This window comes from Trichosurus vulpecula, chromosome 9, assembly GCF_011100635.1.
Source record: "Trichosurus vulpecula isolate mTriVul1 chromosome 9, mTriVul1.pri, whole genome shotgun sequence".
In the NCBI taxonomy this organism is placed as follows: Eukaryota; Metazoa; Chordata; class Mammalia; order Diprotodontia; family Phalangeridae; genus Trichosurus; species Trichosurus vulpecula.
Window position 1 is genome coordinate 56,665,355 of NC_050581.1, and position 18,784 is coordinate 56,684,138.

The 18,784-nt window shown below is 40.3% G+C and overlaps 1 protein-coding gene and 1 pseudogene across 1 annotated transcript; one reads left to right on the forward strand and one right to left on the reverse strand.

Annotated features, from left to right (window-relative positions):
• Window positions 1–535: 535 nt before the first annotated feature.
• Window positions 536–6,298, reverse strand: LOC118832113 (annotated as a pseudogene).
• A 4,237-nt stretch (window positions 6,299–10,535) lies between these two features.
• Window positions 10,536–17,607, forward strand: LOC118832012 (UPF0764 protein C16orf89 homolog). The gene is made up of 8 exons (XM_036739492.1): window positions 10,536–10,734; window positions 12,498–12,647; window positions 13,372–13,522; window positions 13,761–13,878; window positions 14,665–14,800; window positions 15,362–15,466; window positions 16,141–16,227; window positions 17,507–17,607. The coding sequence occupies exons 1-8, from the start codon at window positions 10,536–10,538 to the stop codon at window positions 17,605–17,607; spliced, it is 1,047 nt and encodes a 348-aa protein (XP_036595387.1).
• Window positions 17,608–18,784: the final 1,177 nt, after the last annotated feature.

Here is an 18,784-nt window from a genome sequence, read left to right on the forward strand (position 1 = left end):
ACGGTAGCCAACTAGGGGCTGTAAAATAGATGGATCACTGGACTTGGAGACAGGAAGACCTGAGTTCAATTTTGGCCTCAGACCCCACCCTTAGCTAGGTGACCCTCAGTCACTTAGTTTTCGTGCCTCAGTTTCCTCATCTGTAAAAATGATGATAATGGTACCTGCCTTACAGGGTTGTTATGAAATTCAAAGATTTTAACACATGAAGACTTTGCAAACTTTAAAGCACTATAGAAATGCTAGCTGTTATTTCTTTGATGTCTTTGGGGCATAGTAAGTTTAGTTTTAGACTTGTTGACTGAACTTCTTTTCCAGGAGGAAGTTAGAAATTTGGTTCTAGAAAGCTTGAGGATATTTGGGAGTCATCTTCATAGAGGTGATACCTGAAGTTATGATTGTGTATGATTGTGGGTGCAAGCATAGAAAGAAAAGGCTGGCAAGAGAACTTAGCAGAATATTCATATATAGGAGGGAAACTTCTTTTAAAAAATGAAGGGGTTAGAGACCTCTTTAAGGTCTCTTTCAACTCTAAAATCTAATTCTTCCTTTGAGAAGTCAGAGAAGAAATGATGGGAAGAAAGAAATTTTTCAGACAGAAAAGAAGGATGCTGAAGTAGCTTACATCAGATGACCTTGACTATCTCAGGAAAGTAGGAAGGCCATGAGAGAGCAAAGAGTTAAGGGGTGAGATTAGGTGCTTGGGGACATTAGATAAGTCTGAATTACCCAGAATACAGAATATGGTGGAAGGTCAACTGATGAACACAGGACTCAGCTGAGACCAGGTAATATAAATGCAACGTGTTAGCACAGTTAGGATTGTCCCTTGTAACACTTGACAACCCAGATGATGAAATAACTTACTGGCACTTACCTAGGCTAGAGAGTGGCAATGGAGGGGAGTGAAAGGCCAAAAGGTGCCAGGATAATAGTGGGAGCATGTTTAAAATGGCTGAGAAAAGGCTTGTGAGGCGGACAAGGAGAGCCAAGGAGGGACCCAGGGTTAAGTTCAATCTGAGTGAGAGTGGGAGGCTGTAGTAGAGAGGGGAAGTTCAGAGGTCAAAATCTTGGAGGTTGAAATGAAATATGCTAATGTTAAAATGGAGGGGAAAAGCACTCTGATAGTTTTATCTTTACAGGTAAAACACTTGTATTTTCAGTCACTTTTAGTTCCTGGATTTACAGGGAGTTGCTCACAGAGCAACAAGTACATCTCACATTTCCTTTTTCCTTAGAAGGAAATAATTGGTCCAATGATTCAAGTTTTATGCCAGACCTTTCTCCTAATGAATTATCTCATCTTTACTGCAGCCTTGAAATACTTACACAATCTACACCAATAATCTTAGAATCACCAACTGAACTTTTTCATGTGGAAACAATTTCTGGTTGTGACTAGCATGTTTCTGCCATCCAATCCCAACTCTACCTAGAAACAAATAGAGAATATCTTAGTACAGTGGTGCTTTAGGGGTATGGATTTAGAGAGAGGCATTAGTGAAAGGCTGTCAGTAAAGAGCTGTGTGCTTTGTTCTTGTCATCCATATTATGTATTAACGCTTCTGTTCAAAAATTCCTTAAGTTGTGAGAACATCAGATGCTGACCCTTAGAGCGATTTTTTTTATTATTTTTTTTCCCAGTGAATAAAATTAAGTGAAGATATATTATTTGCATAATAATGTGTATTAATATTTTGATGAGAATGTACTTTAATTTAGATTAAGAATAGAAATGTCAATTTTGGGATAATGTACTCACTTCCTGACTGTATTGGGTTTTAACTAAAAGCCACAGTAGAAAAAAACCATTACCAAATTCATTTATTATGCTTCTATTTTCACAGTTAATTATTTCTTTAAGACCTTTTACCTTATGAAGAGGGTCCTAGCACACAGAAGTGTTTATTAAACTTGATTCCTAGTATGACACTGGTGAAATGCAAACAAATATTCACTTACTAATGGCAGCAATGACAGTAGAAATACTTAATTACTTGTAAGTTATGATTAAAAAAAATATCCCAAGTGTGTTAATTGCTTCCTGCTATTAGCTGAAGGATGGAACCTGAGGAATTTACAAAACCTCTGTTCCTTAACAGTAATCCTTTTTTTGGCTGTTGTACCATCAGATACACTAAAAGGGTAGAGAGAGGTCTGGGGAATATTCTGTTGAATAATAAATTTATATTTAGCTTTAAGTCTTAAGGGAGGGAAGAAATTAAGGGAAAGGGTTTAGGGATTTTATAAAAGTAATAAACTTATTATTGGAGAATAGGAGTCATTTTAGTTGTGTCAGTAATAAAAAAACTGAGGTAGAACTCAAAAGCCTACGAAATTTCCCCATTTGATTCTGAATCATTTCTTGCTTTAACACTAGATACAACTATCCTGGGAGCTGATTCTTGTTGCCAGAAGCAATTGCCATCAATAGTAATTTCTATTAGTGGGTTGCTGGAGCCATACCATTCTTTTTCTCTCCACTCTTCTGGCCTACTTGCTTTACCTTCTCCACCTACACTTTGTATATATTTAGTAGAGGCCTAGATCTCTGTCTCCTTGAGGAAAGTAACTAGACTAAAGGTATTCTCACATCCACAGCAATGTACTTACTGAGCTCTGTTCTGAACAGCTGGTAAGTGTCTGGGTTCCGCACGGTGAAGGCAATGTACACCTCTGGAGATCTCTGATCTGCCTGCCAAACAGAGAGCTTTTGCAGCACTCCAATGAGGGAGAGGATGATCTCTGGATCATATACCACATCTACAATGAGAAACTCAGATTTTTCATTTTCTTTAAGGTTATTACTTAAAAAAATAGAAGTGTTACGTGCATTCTTGAGTTAGGAAGCAAGGCTAGAGCCGGAAGAATGCAGCAGTTACATTCATTTTATGTTTCATTAGGGTGAAGGAAAATTACCCAGATTAAAATGGAATAATCTAGGAGAAAAGTTTATTTTCAAACTGCTAAAAGGCACTACCAAAAATAAAGATCATAGGCAATGACTTGTGCCCTTAAGTGTGTGTGAGTGTGTGTGATTGGCCAATATAAAAGATGCCTAGTGAAGCAAAAGCTGACTGTTATGCTTAAGGATTTCTATCTTCTAAGATTGGTATACTTAAAAAGACCACTGGGTTTGGAATACTAGGACCTGGCTTCAAATCCTACTCTGCTGCTTATCATCCTATAACTTGGGAACAACTCATTAACCTCTCTGACCCTCACAGATAAAAATGAAGAAGCAGTCTGAGGTCCCTTCCAGCTTTTCTTTAGGATCCTGTTCTGATGATTTTTCAGTTCCAGTTTACTGGAATGACTGCAGCTCATGATTGGGAGGAAAGAAGATGACCTATTCCTTTGGTAGACTGCCACTCTAACACCCTGGGGTAGCTGAAAGCCTCACAATGAAATGGAGAATCAACCAGCCTATACAGCAGAAATAAAGAATCGAATCACAGAATTTTAGGTTGGCAGACAGACCCTTAAGAGACTTCGGTCAGGGACATGAATGAACTAGGTCTTATGTGAACAAAAGATGAGAATAACAGGATATTGAGGCCAGCATAATGTGGCCTCCTAATATGATCAGTGACAAACACTGCTTTTCTCCATGAATAGTTCTTCAAATGGTGCTTGTCTTTGAAGCTATCTTCAAGTCTTGTTACCCAGGTAGGGATGTCTGCAAAGCGTTTTAGAAACAAAGTGCAATATGAATTTAAGTTGTTTAAGGAGCAGGGTGTTAAGGTAGAAAAAGCACTGGTCTGGGAGTTAGAAGAATTACTAGCTGTGTGACCACGAGCAAGTCAGACCATCATTTGACCAATGAGTAAACCATAACTTAGAGGTTAATACGTGCACTATTTACCCCAATAGGATTGTTGTGAGGAAAGCACTTTCTAAATCGGAGCTATCACTTCTCTTTAGGCATGATGAGAAACCAAAGAAGTGAAGATGGGAAGGGAAGAGAACATGTTTGTCATGTTCTCAGGGGAAGACAGGCTACGGAGGCACGGGAGCTAAAAATGCCCCAAAATCTCAGCAGAGATTTTTTTCAGTAGGGCCTTCTAAATGTACTAAGTAGTGAACTGCTAGTACTCTTAAAGCAAGGTGCAGAGCAAGAAACAACCCTGCTGAAATGATGAAATAAAAATCCCTCTAATCAGCTGTAACCTGGTTATAGGGTCAGACTTTCTACTAGGAGCCCTGGGGAATTTCACCTCAAAACTGGTATCTGGGATATAACTGTTCATTTTCTTACTGGGCAAAACCAGAGATCATTCACCTGATCCATACATACATTAAATGAATCTGAATAACTTTGACCTAAAATGAGCATGCATTTAGTGACTCATGGTTACCAGTGTTAACAGTTTCTTGTATTTACTCTGGGGAATGAAAAGTAATTCCCCAAACATTCAATCAAGTTTTCTTGTTCATAATAGTTTTCTCCACTGTACCCCTTCTCTCTTAACCTGGGAGGTAGAGCAAGCTGAATTCCTCATCTCTAACTTGATTTATCCTGGTCAATACCTGCTGCAATGATGACATGTGGTTGGAAGACAGAAATTTGTTCTGTAGTAACTAGATCCCAGTCCAGCTGAACAGCCATCACAGTGGGTGAGACCAATGTGCCGACTGAAGGTTGCAGGGGTGCTGTGGAATCTGGCTTTAGCAAGAAGCCATTTAGGAGGATATTTCCTTTGAGTTGCTGAAGAACCTGACTGTGGCAGTCACTGAAGATAATATGCTTTGAGAGGGCACATCTTACAGATAGCCAGGCCTGTAAAACCAACTCCACTTTCAAGTTCCAGGACTGTTCTGGTGTAAGATGTAAAGAAAGGCAGCAAATGCAAATTTATATTTTCGCAAGTATCAACCTACTTCCCCCCTCCCCCCCCCGTTTGCTTCAGCTCCTGTCCCATCTGTTACCTGTTAGTGAAGGCTGCTGGGTTTTCTATGGCCCATTCTGCAAGGTAGAGAGCAGCATCCCAGGTGACCAGGCCTGTGGTCCTCTGAGAAATGATTGCTGTACTTTCAGAGAGTGAGATTGAATTTCCAGAGGGCTGGTGGAGGGAGAGAAAGAAAAGTTCTTTTTTATTTTGGAGGGGGGAAGGCAGGGCAATTGGGGTTAAGTGACTTTCCCAAGGTCACACAGCTAGTAAGTGCATCAAGTGTCTGAGGTCGGATTTGAATTCAGGTCCTCCTGACTCCAGGGCTGGTGCTCTACTCACTGCACCACCTAGCTGCCCCAGAGAAAAGTTCTTTAACAAAGTAAAACCACTTGCTTCTTTAAATAAGAAATGAACAGTAAATCATCACAAATCCCAGTTAGAGCGTTCTTTGACTTCTGAGTTACCCATGACATGTCCCTCTGGCCATTAAGGCTTTTATAAACTCAACAACTTGAAGGTGAACACTCATATTGTCTTACCTTTGTGATGCCCCATATATATCACCAAGTACACTATTTGGATTGTCGGCTAAGACTGTGCATGACGTTCAGCCATAGAGCCTTTGTTTCTTCAGGAAAAGGAACTGAATAACCTGATGAGTTTTTTCTGCATATCGCGTATATGACATGGACTAATGACACCTTCTGTAATTAGTGTCCTGTGAGATAATATTTGTGAAGCACTAGAGATGAGACACTTTTGCCTACCAAGTAAAAAGCTTTTCTTTAGTGCCTCCTTACCCTGTGGCAGGAACTGTTCACAGTGCTGGGGATATGGAGAAAAAGTGAACCAGTTCCTGCCCTTAAGAATTTAGTTTAGCCAGAGATACTGTATGTGTCTGTTGTGTGGGTGTCTGTATATGTCGATATTTGCTACGTGTACTTATGTATACAATAACTACAAGGTAATTGGGGGATTGTGAGAGGAAAATGCACTAGCAACTGGGAAGATCAGAACTGTTTCATATACATATGTCATTTGAGTTATACCTTGAAGGGAATGAGGAAATTCTAAAAGATGGAGGTTAGGAGGGAGTGCCTTCCAAACATGGGGGAGAACCAATGCAAAGGCATGGAGCTGGGGCATAGAGTGTCGAATATGAGGAACTGTTGGCCCAATGTGGACACAGTGCACATGAATGGGAATGATGTAGGAAAGGTAAAGCTGGTTCCTGGGTCAAAGTGTGAGGAAAGGAGGAGAAACTGTCCTACCAGCAAATAACTCCGGTGGCACTGGGTGGATTCCTCAGCAGAAAGAATTTCAGCTAATGCTTCACAGAGCTCATCCAAAGGCTCTGTGTGAGCAGCCTCATGCTGTGGACAGACAAGAGTGAGCAGGAATTCAAGGATTCAGCTAAGAGGATTAAACGACAATTATTAATCATTTCTTGGTTAGGTAGTAAAGAATGGTGAATGGTGTGACTGACAGACTCTCCCATCCACGCAACTGTGGTGGGCCTATTGTCTCTGAGTCCCCATCCTGGAAGCAGACAGCTGGAAGAGAAAGGTATGTTTGTAAGCCTAGATTCTGCATCGGCCAACATAGAATCATAGTCTCAAAGCTTGCTTGCTGGTAGTGAACAAGGAAGCTTGGCCTCTTCCTAAAAATCCAGCGGACATTCAGGGAAGATCAGGAAGAGTCCCAGAAACTCTACTCACCTTCACAGCACACTCTGCCCTGGTTCAGGATATTATCTGTGAGGGAGAGCTGTCAGTCCTTTACCTTCTTAATTAACTCAGAGAGGAAGCACCGAGTGTATTTCACTGATGGTGGATGTTTCATACACAGTGGATGCAGGACAGTCTGTGACAAATAACAAACAAGATGTTCTTAATGAAACTAGTCTTTTAATCTATTTTATTATTCCTTAGTTTTGCAAGCTTTAATTTAGAGGCACAGCCTCAAACTAGCTTGATAAGTTCAAAATAAGTAGATTTGGAGGGCAGCACCTATTTTACCTTTGTGTTTGTATTTCCAGTGTTTAACAAAGTACCTGACAGTATAGTAGGAGTTCAATACATTCTTGTAGATTGATTATTGATTTGGAGGAGAATGGGGGGGTGGGCATATATGGTTATAACTATAACCATGCCTGATACACTCAAAATTCAAAAGTAATATCCCAAGAAATATCTGTTTCACAGGAGAAAGAAATGCTGAGAAAAGTACTTCTATATACAGAGAATGGGCAGCTGGGTGGAGGAGTGGATAGAGTGCTGGGTTTGGAGTCAGGAAGACTCATCTTCCTGAGTTCAAATGTGGCCCCAGAAACTTACTAGCTGTTTGACCCTGGACAAGTCACTTAATATTGCCTCAATTTCCTCTTCTGTAAAATGAGCTGCAAAAGGAAATGGCAAACCACTCCAATATCTTTGCCAAGAAAACACCAAATGGGGTCACAAAGCGTCAGACAGGGCTGAAAAATGGCTAACAAAATGTCCACAGAAAGACTGTCCTCTGGCCAGAGCCAAAAGCACTATCCAGATTTCCTTAGGGCTGCCAATGAATGAAAAAACCACTGGATTACTATGATTCAAATCTGCAGTTTAGCAAATCTACAAGGAGGTACAATTAAGAGATTATAGTTTTAGTCAACTATTTTATTTGGCAGAGAATGTGATACAATGTAATTGCAGTTAGGATGTATCCTATTTTCTACTGGCTTACACTTTTAGACAATGTTACATTTTAAAGCAACTGTGCTCAAGATACTATTCCATCCTTCCCTTTGGAGCCACCACCAGGGAAGCTTTTTCCCTTTCTTTCCTTCTACCCTCTTCCCTCTTTCTCACTTCCTGCTTCACACAACTGGCCTGCTTGACTGTTCACCTCACTTGGATGAAGTGGGAGTCACCAAGTCTGTTTCTTCTGGAAAGACAGAAAACCATCAGGCCTTACCATCTGTCCCCGGACTGCATCTCATGAATGCCTGAATCTTGCCACCTGCCCCCGTTAGACTTTTAGGCCTTTCCACTGGCCTTGTAGTTGAACTTCCTTTTATGGGTTGTCTCTCTCCAATTAGAATATAATCTCCTTGAGAACAGAGGATGTCTCCATTCCAGTGCTTGGCTCACAGTAAGCTTTTCATCATTTTTCATTTATTTTACCTTATACAAACGTCTCTTCTGTTAGGGGAGAATTCCAAGTAGAAATCAAAAGTAAAGCCTTGCTCTATTTTTCTTAGAGAAATTGCCGGGTCCACTTTCTTTTCCTCTTTATTATTTTCATATTTTTCCTCTTGTCCCATCCTTTCAAAGCATTTTTCATAATATTAATCTCATCTTTGCTTCAAATACAAGACAACAACATGCTGCTAAAATAAAAAGCAAAGTCTGTATACTATTCATGACTTATACTTTCACTACATAAACAAGGGTAAGCTGTTAAGTATAGGTTAAGCAAAGGCAAAGTGACTGGGTGCCTTGTATATAGGAGTTCATATACCAGGCCCAAATTTATACCTCATATCTACAAGGTGTAGGGGCAGCATGCCATAGTGGATAGAGGGTGGGCCTCAGGGTCAAGAAGATCTGAGTTCTAGTCCTTCCTCTGAACATACTATCTCTGTGAACATGTGCAAGTCACAATCTTAGTACCACAGGCAACTTTTTTGTTTCCCAATAAACAAGCAGTTTTCTCTTCCCTCTTTTCTATCTCTGCCCTCCCCTCCACTCCAACCTTCCACCCCACCCAGCCAAAAAAAAAACAACTCTGGTAATAATTAGTCATAGTCAAACAATATATATTGTCATATTGGCCACGTGCAAAGATGTGTCTCATTTTGAGTCACCATTCTGCTCACCAGGAAGTGAACAGCATTCTTCCTTACTGGTCCTTGGGAATCGTGGTTGATTACTGCATTAACCAAAGTTGTCTTTTCACACTGTTCATTTCTAAAATGTTGTTAGAGTATAAATCGTTCCCTTGCTTTTACTCACCTTACTTTTCATTAGTCCATACAAGGGTTTCCAGTTTTCTCTAAAAACCATCCCTTTAACCAACTTTTTGGCTCAGGCAATTTTCTGAGACTACCAATTCTAGATGGATTGCCAGGAGGTGAAGAGAATTTCCATGCCTGAGGATCCTACACAAATGCCATCACAGGTCTGGACAAAAATCAGAGTTTGTAGGGCCAAGGCACATCTCCTAACATTTGAATAAAGCACTGTACTTTTACACCAACGTGTAGTCCCTGTCTCCTAAATTTCTAGGTAAATTTTAAAAATCTATTAAGCCAGCAATTTTAAAAGCTGGAAGAATATGTAGCACCTGTCATCTTTTTTATGTTGCAGATGGTTTCCAAAATGCATTAATTCCCTCCGCTCAAGTGTATTTTTATATATTCTGATCGCTTCATCCATGGAAACAAAGCATCCAATGCTGTCTATTGTGCTGACACTCCAATACAGCATGATACAAATGACTTCTTTTTAAGTTTCAGTTTTTAAAGGCTACAGAAAGCTTACTGCTGACATGGCAGGTGGCAGCACATCTTTGCAGAGACTCAGTCTGCCCAAATATGTCTCAAAGTGAGATGGCATTAAAATCTATGTTTTTTTACCTTCTGCAAAATATTCAGCAGCAGCTCATAATCCAATGAATTCTTTAATTTCCCTTCAAGGCTCTATTCAAAGGAGAGTAAAAAACATGAAGACAAATGTCAAGGACATTTTCAGAGGAACATTAAATTTGCAGATGGTACATTTTTCTAAAGAATTTTATGATTCACTAGAGACCCTGGGCCAAGAGGAAGTGAAGCCATAATCAGAAAGCATGACCTTGATATATTAGACATTATCTATGAAGAAAAGTAGAAGAAATGAGCAAATCAAAAAAGACAATCCCAAATCACTGGTCTTCATACAGTCCATTCAGAACCAGAATTTTAGAGCTTGAAGAAAAGATGTTAGTAATCATGGAGTTTAATTCCCTTATTTTACAGGTGAGGTACTGGTAACTTAGGCATAACAAAAGTTATTTTTAATAGGCCTGTTTATGTCCTGGATAAATAGAAACCTTTTAAGTACAAGAACACCAAGTGCTTCTACGCTCACCTGATTTTAGACTCCTCTCACAGGTTACTGCAGGACAGAGAGGATGTACCTTGGCAGTATCTTAAGATTGAACTAAAGCCATAACAATTCCCATGTTCTTTCTGAATGATTAATGTTTATAATACTGTTTACCATAGTATTGTGGGGCAGCTACCATCTCCTCTAAATGTTATGGCTAAGAATTTCCAAACAGTTTGGTAGAAATGTATTCCTGAGCTACTAACCCCAGCTACCAGTTAAACTAATCACACTGAGTACCCCAGGGTTCCTAAACTCTGGCCAAAGCCATATTCAGCACACTTTTTGCATAGCCTGTTACCCCCTACTCCAGACCAGTATCAAATCAGCTGTCCTAGAGTGCAGAGGTGGCACTTCTGTGGGCACGCACTTATCTGCTTATTTATGGCAGGAAAACTCTCTTTCTCTTCTTTTGTCCAGAGAGAAGCAAGAGAGGAAGGGAAACATAATATGTGAGGGACCCAGTACAGGAGCTGCTGTGAACATTTGGCTGAGTGAAGGGGACCAAGACATGTACCTAATGGGGCGGCTGCTGCTGCTGCTGCCATTGCTGTTGTCACCTCTCTCTCTCCAACAACAGGACCTCTCAGAGAGCAAGGTGGCCATGGGAAGGATGATCCTTTCTGCTCTGGAGAAAGCCACCTCATTCCTGGAGAAGAGATTCAGGGAGCTTAACCTGGACGGAGTATCAGGATTCTGGGTGCTAGAAGGTGGTGTGACTTCCTCTTTTCCACAGGATGACTAGCAGCCAAGATTGTTTTTAGACTTTTCAACTGCTTTGCTAACCTTAGGCATAGGAGATTAGCTGAAGCTGAACTTTATGTTTCGGTAATTTAGGCAGAGTACTTATTTTTTTCTCATTTGGCCTCTGACTGCCTGGAGAATATCCTTCCTTGCCTTGCACAAGAGTTATGTTAAACACTGAAGAAAAAATTTTAGAAGCATAGGTCCCTAAAGAATGCTATAGTCCAGCTTTCCAAACCAAAGCAAACAGTCTCTATGACTCATTTTCTTTTTCCCTTGTACAAACAAGGTAGAGGAAATATTCTTGTTTAATAGAGAGTTAAATAAAAACATTTCTATTAGTTCTCTCAGTCACCTGTGGACAAAATGTTTCTCTACTCTAACCTCAGCTCATGCTGCATTATATCCAAAGACATTTAGAGGTTCTGGGAAAATGGAGGAAATGTTTGTTCAGCTTTGGAAGAGGAAAGTATTCTGATGACAATGTCCTGGAGAAAAGCCAAATCAAACAGAGAGAAAACCCTGCTCTGGTATGGGGCCAGTCATAACCCCTTAGAAAAATGATAACTATCCTTAAGGCAGAAAACAACCTCGGCCTCAAGATCTTGGTTTGGGGTTATTTCCATTAGGCTTCTACCTACAAAAGTAATCCTCCCCCTGGAGGTAATGGGAACCCTTCTTAATCCTATTCCATGCTGGCTGCCAGCTCAGCCCTCCTGGAACTGGAATTTGTGGTTCCAGAAAGTCCTAGGAGATGATGTTGCTAGGGTTTGAAGCAGCTTTACTTATGTCCATGTGGTCTGACTTTGGACCATACTAGGTAAAGTGATTTTTTTTCCCAGCAGGTTCTTCTCACCTATTATTCCAAACCCAAGTGATTACCAAGAAAATGACCCCAGTATTGGGACCTAGGAGGAAAGGAAAAGTGTTCATCTCTAGTTCTTACTGAGAATGGTAGGAGGATAGTAGGTGTTTTTTTTTTTACTATGTTAATGATTATGAGGAGTTAGAAGCACAATTGTTACCCTGGAAAATACCTGTCACCATTTTCCCTACTCATCTCAGACACACAGCAACTATTATTCTAGACCAGGGGTTGGGAACCTGCAGCCTCCAGGCTACTGGTGGCCTTCTAGGTCCTTGACTTCAGACTTTTGACTGAGTCCAAGTTTTCAGAACAAATCCTTTTATTAAGGGGATTTGTTGTGTGAAGTTTGGAATCAGTGAAAGGGCCCTAGACAATTTGATTTTTTTTTAAATGTAGCCTCAGGCAGAATTTAGCTGAGCTCTTCTGCTATGGCCATTTTATTCTTCAACTTTCTAAGGATCCAATCCTCCCCAAATTACAAAAATCCATACATATGTTTCCCTTTCCTGACTTCATTCATTCCCTCAGTGAAGAGCGAAGGGGACTTAATCTTGAGGAAAATGGGTAGAGTTCAGAAAGGGATTTACCTTGGGTCAAAGCAGAGAAAATTAAGGACTGAAGTTACCTTGCTTCCAGTCCCCCAGTTCTTCCAATCCCAGTTCCATCCATAAAAGGGGTGGGAAGTGGTACCTCCTTGTCAGTGGAAAGAACTAGAATGAGGATAGTGGGATTTCAGGGGCAGCAACCTCTGCCTAAATACTATAGAGGAATGAGATTCAGACTCATTTCTCTGAATAAGGAGAACCAAAGCACAGCAGTGGGGCAAGACCTGATTCCCAAGCCTGTCATGTTCCTTCACAGTGCAACTAAATGGTGTCTTGGAGAAATGGGGCCAGGAGCCTGCTCTGAAGCCCCTGAGCCTGAGGGTGGAGAAGATAGTGAAGAAGTTGTCACCACTCATCACCAGAGCCACAATTTACCTCAAGCTCAGTGACTCTAAGTACTTAAAAGGTAAATATTGTGCAACTCAGAAGGTTTATTTGCTAGGGAAACTAATCTAATCTCCCTTGCTTGAATGATTCTAACAAACCTATGGGGTTGAATAGACAAATTGCCATCCAATCTTCTTACAAAGTACACAGGAATTCAACTGAGATGAATTAGCAGAGTTTCTCCTTTCACAGTCCCTTCTGACTCTAAAAAGCTCCATCTGGCATTTCTAGGCTTCTCTACTTGGAGAAACAGCGGAAGCTTAGCCTTAAATGACACGTCATGTATGTCATCCTGTATAGATTCTCTAATTGTGGCTAGATCTTATAAGACTCCCTCACTTTCTAGACTAGAAGCACTTATTGTTTGTTCTTTAAAGAAAATTACATATCATCTGCCAGTAATGCCCTTCTTTGGGGTTTATTGCGAGTGTCTCCAGGTCCAGGACTGTCTTTTGCCTTTCTTTGTATCCTTAACACAATGCTTCACAGTAGTAGGCACTTAACAAATATTTCTTTGACTGACAGTGGGGGCCTCTTCCTGTGGATGAGAACATCTTTTCTGAATGATTTCAACTGTGGTTCTCAAGTGGCTGGTGAAGGTCACAAGACCCTAGCCATACATTTGTGAGGCACAAGAAATTTGGGCATGGGTTATGTATGTCCAGGACATCGGTAGGATGGAAACCTGGTATCAGAGTTTATGTAAAATTGCTTTCTCTCCCTGGTCAATTTCCCTCTGACAGAATTTGAAGAGACTCTACAGCCAGGATTTTGGAATCTCCCTCATTCATGGAGTCACACAAACAGCTCCATGATCTACTCCAATTTTGACGACTCAGATATTTTTTCAGAAGAATTAAGTGATTCATGCATGACGCTCTTACTAGGAACCAAGTGAGTTTAATTATCCTTTTACTTTCTTTCCTGGATGAAAAAGTGCTACCATCTGCCTCACTGATAATATACAAACACTCCTCACAGAAGCTTCTCCCATTTCTGTATGCTTCTGAAGCTCAAGACCAATTGTCCTAAAGGCAATAAAGACCTGTGTCAGCATGGCCAAGCCTAGAGTTTCCCTGAACATCGTTTATCGTTTTCTTCAAATAATAGCCTGGGATTGCTTGCTTCTCAGGAAGGAGGGCTTGCAGCCTTGCACTGTTACAGACCTCTGCAGGGAACTCATGACTAAACCTGGCTCCATTGGCTATGCACTGTCACACCAGCTCATCTATTTCCTGTTTGCCAAAATGGTAAGTAACTATTTTGTGGGCTAGGAGATTATTTCAGAAGGATAGATAGCACCAAATTTAGATAGTGTTGACCAGGAGGCCATCCAGCAACACCATATATATGACAATGTTTTATTGGAGCCAAAACCAAAGACATGAAGAATAGGTTGTTTTTCTTTGGCACACAGCCTGTTGCCCATGGCTTTTTCCCCTGATCTCCAAGGTACATTGTGCTCACTCACCTACAGATTTCAGATTGAAATTGTAATCTAATTCCTAATTATTTGTATCTTCACATGTCAGAAAGATTCTCTGCACTACTTTTGTGACTGGAGGTACCAAAAATGTCGCCTTCCTTCCCCTACTTGGCTGTATCTCTGTCAGATGCTTCTGATCCAAAATTGGAAGTAGGGACAGTTGTCTCGAAGAGTTCAGTTCAATATTTCAAAACACTTTTAAGAATTCAGGAACTCACTTGGCATAGGAAGGACTCAATATTTATACTTGATAAGAATGGAAATGAGTAGGTGAGTAGATGGCATCTGGGTCTTTGGACTACTGGTCTCTCAGAGCCTGCTGTTCCAAAAGACAACGAACAGAGTAAGTCCTAGAAAGAACTATAGTTAAAGTCCCAATTACACGTGTTGTAAGACTTCATGCAGAAAGAATCCTGGCAAAAGCCCTCATTTTACATATGCTGACAATGTCTGAGGTCCGTTTCAAAATCACACATTTTTCTCTTAACAATTGCTACTTCTTCCTGCCACCAAAACTAAGTTCAATGATCCCTGCTTTTCTGGTCTCTAGAAAGGATGCTCAGATGGCCTGTTCCTCCAGTCCAAATACTACATGGATATTTTGTGTGCTAACATGATGGCATTGAACTTGAAAACTGAAGAATTTGAATTCCCATTTCTCAATCAAGATCTCTTCATGGAAAATAGTATGAACTGCTTTCCATTCTCCAGATAAGTGTATATAACCCTCCTGTTTTATCACACAGACATACATATGCACACACAGAATCACATCACATTCTTGATAACAGTTCTGATTTCTTTTATCCACAACAATTCCCCTCTCCCCTAAAATGCAGACAGTGCGTCTGAACTCTTGAGTGACTGGGGGATATCAGTCCCTGATCTTTGGGTCAGGGATAAAGTAAGCTCAAATGGTAGAGGTTCTTTACTTTGAAAGCCCAAATCTCATCAAAATTTTTTTATCTCCCCAAAAGCCTCTGACTTTATCCAACATTTATTGAAGCTCTTAGTGGTGGAGGTGATGTTAACCTCAGAATTGAACTAGGTTGTACTCCCTGTTTCTATAGCAACTTACTCTTCCCTATCAGCCAGGAATTCCAGTGGCTCAATATACTCAACCCTGCTCAGGTTTGTACTGAACCCTGAGGACATAGCAGGCGTAACAATGGGACTAAAGGTGGGTAAGACTGTCAAAGGCACCCAGCATGTTGAGAAGATAATTAATTTCATTTTCTTTTCCTCAGTCATGTTCTGTGGACTTTCTGGATACTCAGATTTCTACAAGCCTAGATGGCTACAGGCTATTCTTACCTGGCAGCAACCTAAGGAGGGATGCTTTAGGAAACCTCGTGAGTAAGGTTGACTGCCTTGGGAGTAGGGAAGTTGAGGAGTTAGAGAAGATGAAAAATGCAATCTGCCATGTCCCCTCAGAAGAAACTACATCAACAACTCACTGGAGATTTATCGAAGATGAAAAACTATTTTCCCCAAACATTTGATAATATTTGATGGAGGAAACTCTTATTGAATGCTAGGAATGTACTATCACTGCTCTTAGTGTTCATGGTCTTGTTCCAAGGGGCAGAGAAGACACAATATAAAAAGAGAGGAGTGGTGCACAGCATTTGCAGGAAAGCAAGGAACTAAGCTTAAGGCTTTACAATGTGGTTTCTAAGTTGAAATCATTTGTCTTCAGGGCCCTAAAAAGGATCTGGGGGCTGGAAAGAAGGGTCTAAGAGAAGTTGGCAATAAAGGAGAATATGAAGGAAGAGGAGGCCTTATGAGAGAAGGAGCAGGAACTCTAGAATTGATGGAATAAACATAATGATAACTCACATTTATATAGCACTTGGAATAGACAGGGGAGAGAATACCCACAAACAGCACCTTCAGGTTCAAGAAGTTTCCTACAACAGGATGGAGTTGTTGGAAATGAGGGTGGAGGAAGGCAGGAGATATTTGTAAAAATTCATGTTAAAGAATTTCACCTGATATTCTCCTCTCTATTTTTTTCTGTCCTCAGATGACAACAGAAAACAATTACCCAGAGCTGGCAAAGACCAACAACAATCATTGAGAAGAGTTAAGAGGAGAGACAAAGGATTTTCAGGTAAAGCCATCAAAAGCTAATAGGATGTCTTTCCAGCACCTAGAAGACAAGTGAGAAGAGCCTGGTACTATACTTAGTCACCTCTCCCCTCACACACATTATACTATGCAGAGATACTCTATATTTTCCTAACAGAAATACATGACAACTTAATAGGCATAAATTGCATTTGCTCTTCTGAAAATGTCCATTTTAATTACATTCTTCAGGAAAAAAAAACCATTTCCAGGGAAGAGCCCTGGCTTCCTTCATTCATGTCATGTGGTCTAGAAGACTAAAAGGAAATGTTAATTTGGGGATCTAGAATGAAAAAGTGGGCTAGCGGCAAAGAAGAGAACAGTTGTGATATCAGAGTTGATAGAAACAGTTGATGCAGTTTCTTACTTTCCATATTTTACAAGGAACTTGGTTCATTTATTTTTCTTTTCTTAAGAATTCCTCCCTAAGGTTAAGGTGCAAGCAGAGAGCAAGATCGAACCTCTCTTCTTCTGGGTATTCTCCTACCATGTCAGTGTGTATTTTACTCTCAGTTACCGAGGGTGTGATTAGCCAAAGCCTTCCATTCTCCCCTTCTCTCTTTTGGTCATTTAACTTCTCATCTGCATCTCCTCCTGCAAGTGGTGATAAGAAAGGAAACCCAAACAATTTTATAGGTTTTAGCAAGTCTTATCAGGCAAGGAGGAAGCCATCACAAGGCCTTGAGATTTTTCTTTATCAGTGCCAGTGCCTGCCAGATAGTGATGACCAATTAAGAACAAAATCTTCCCACTGGCTGGAGAGAAATGAAGATGTTTAGTTGTGAGAGGCAGCTATTTTCTTAAGGCAGCCTAGTGATTCTGGGACCGTTCTTCAAGGTTAGAGGGGTTAGCAAACGGAAGCAAATCCAGAACCTTTCAGGACTGTGCTTCTTTAAAAACTAGACTCTCGTTTAGGTTGATGACAACAAAAGAAAGGACACAGGACAGGGATTGAGAAGCAAGGAAACCTTCATTCTGCGTCCATGAGTCAGCTCCTTTGTCTTTACTTCTGCAACAGAAGGAAACAGTCATGGCTTGCTCACATTTTCCTAGGAGTATTATTAGAAGGAAAACACTGTAGGTGACATCATTTGAGATGTTTAAATACACCAGTAAATCATTTTAAGGGATTAACACATGAACTAAAAGTTTATGCCTAAAGCTGACCAAATACGTGATGACGTCAGGGTGGAACTGTGGCAACCTCAGCAGCAATGAAAAGCACATATGATGGGCAGCCTAACAACATTCTTTCTTCTCAGATGGGTGTTCTTCCCACTCTACAGCTGTGGCAATTGCATCCTTGGGTGGCTTCCTTTATCACTCTGCAGAACATTCACCAACCATCACCAAGCTTCAGTAATGCCTCACAACAAGCAAGCAGCAACTCAAAGGGATGAAAATGAAACATAGCCCTTTTGGTAATGCCTCCCCTTAGGTCCTAAGATTACATAAATTCACAAGGAGAACAATGGATCAATATAGGCAGATGTGCTAGACAAAACCAATGTGACTGAAAATTGGGATCAGCGGAGATAGTGGAAGGATAAAAGTAACAGTATTATCTATATCTAGCAAACTATATCCCTGACTGGTCCCTAGAAATAACTAATTTCTTTTAATTTACTCAACATTAGGCATCTCCTATGTGCAGACGACTATGCAAAACAATGATGGGGAAAAAATGGGGTAAAACAATGAATGGTTAGTGCTTGTCTCATGGAGTTTACAATCAAAGTGCCTCTTCCTATCTCCTCCTAACATAACACTCCTGGAAATGTAAATTCTAGTCATCCAATGCCAGGAAATTTTGAGGGTGGGTATTCCCAGGCTCCACTATTTCCATCTATTCTCAGTTTAGGAGCAAATGAAGATATGGCAAATAGATATATGACTTTCTAGGAATAAAATACCACAATGCTCAGAATTAGAATATATTTTCACAGCACATACTGAGGAAGCCCCCAGAAATACTTCCTTCCCACAGTCCCCTTGATTCTCTAAATAGAATATAAACTCCATAAGAGTAGAAAATGTTTCAATTTTAGTCTTTCTTTGCCAGAACCTCTTAAATATCTGGAATATAATAAGAGCTTAATAAATGCTTGTTGATTATTGACTGATCTCATTTCTAATTTGAATTGGTTATTCACAATGCTCACAAACAAGGGCCCTGTTGCTTCAATTGACTTACTGGGTCCTTAATAATATGGTTCTTCAGACAGTTCCTTGAGAGTGGCCCAAATATGATTTGACAGTCTTCCAGAGCTCAGTCCCTACCAATGCTATAGCATTCTGGAAATTCAGTTTCATAAAAACTCTTGTCTACCGTAATAAATTGACACTTATATTGAATTATATAATTACATATGGATTATATTGAGTTAGCACATAATTCAGAACTTTGGAAAAGTTCCAGAGTCTAATTATACAATACAGATTCCACAGTGACACATGGAACACTCAAGTATTAACCCTGTTACTAAAGGGAGCATCTAGTTTTTAATTCAAGGCAGATATGTAGAAATAGATCTAAACTT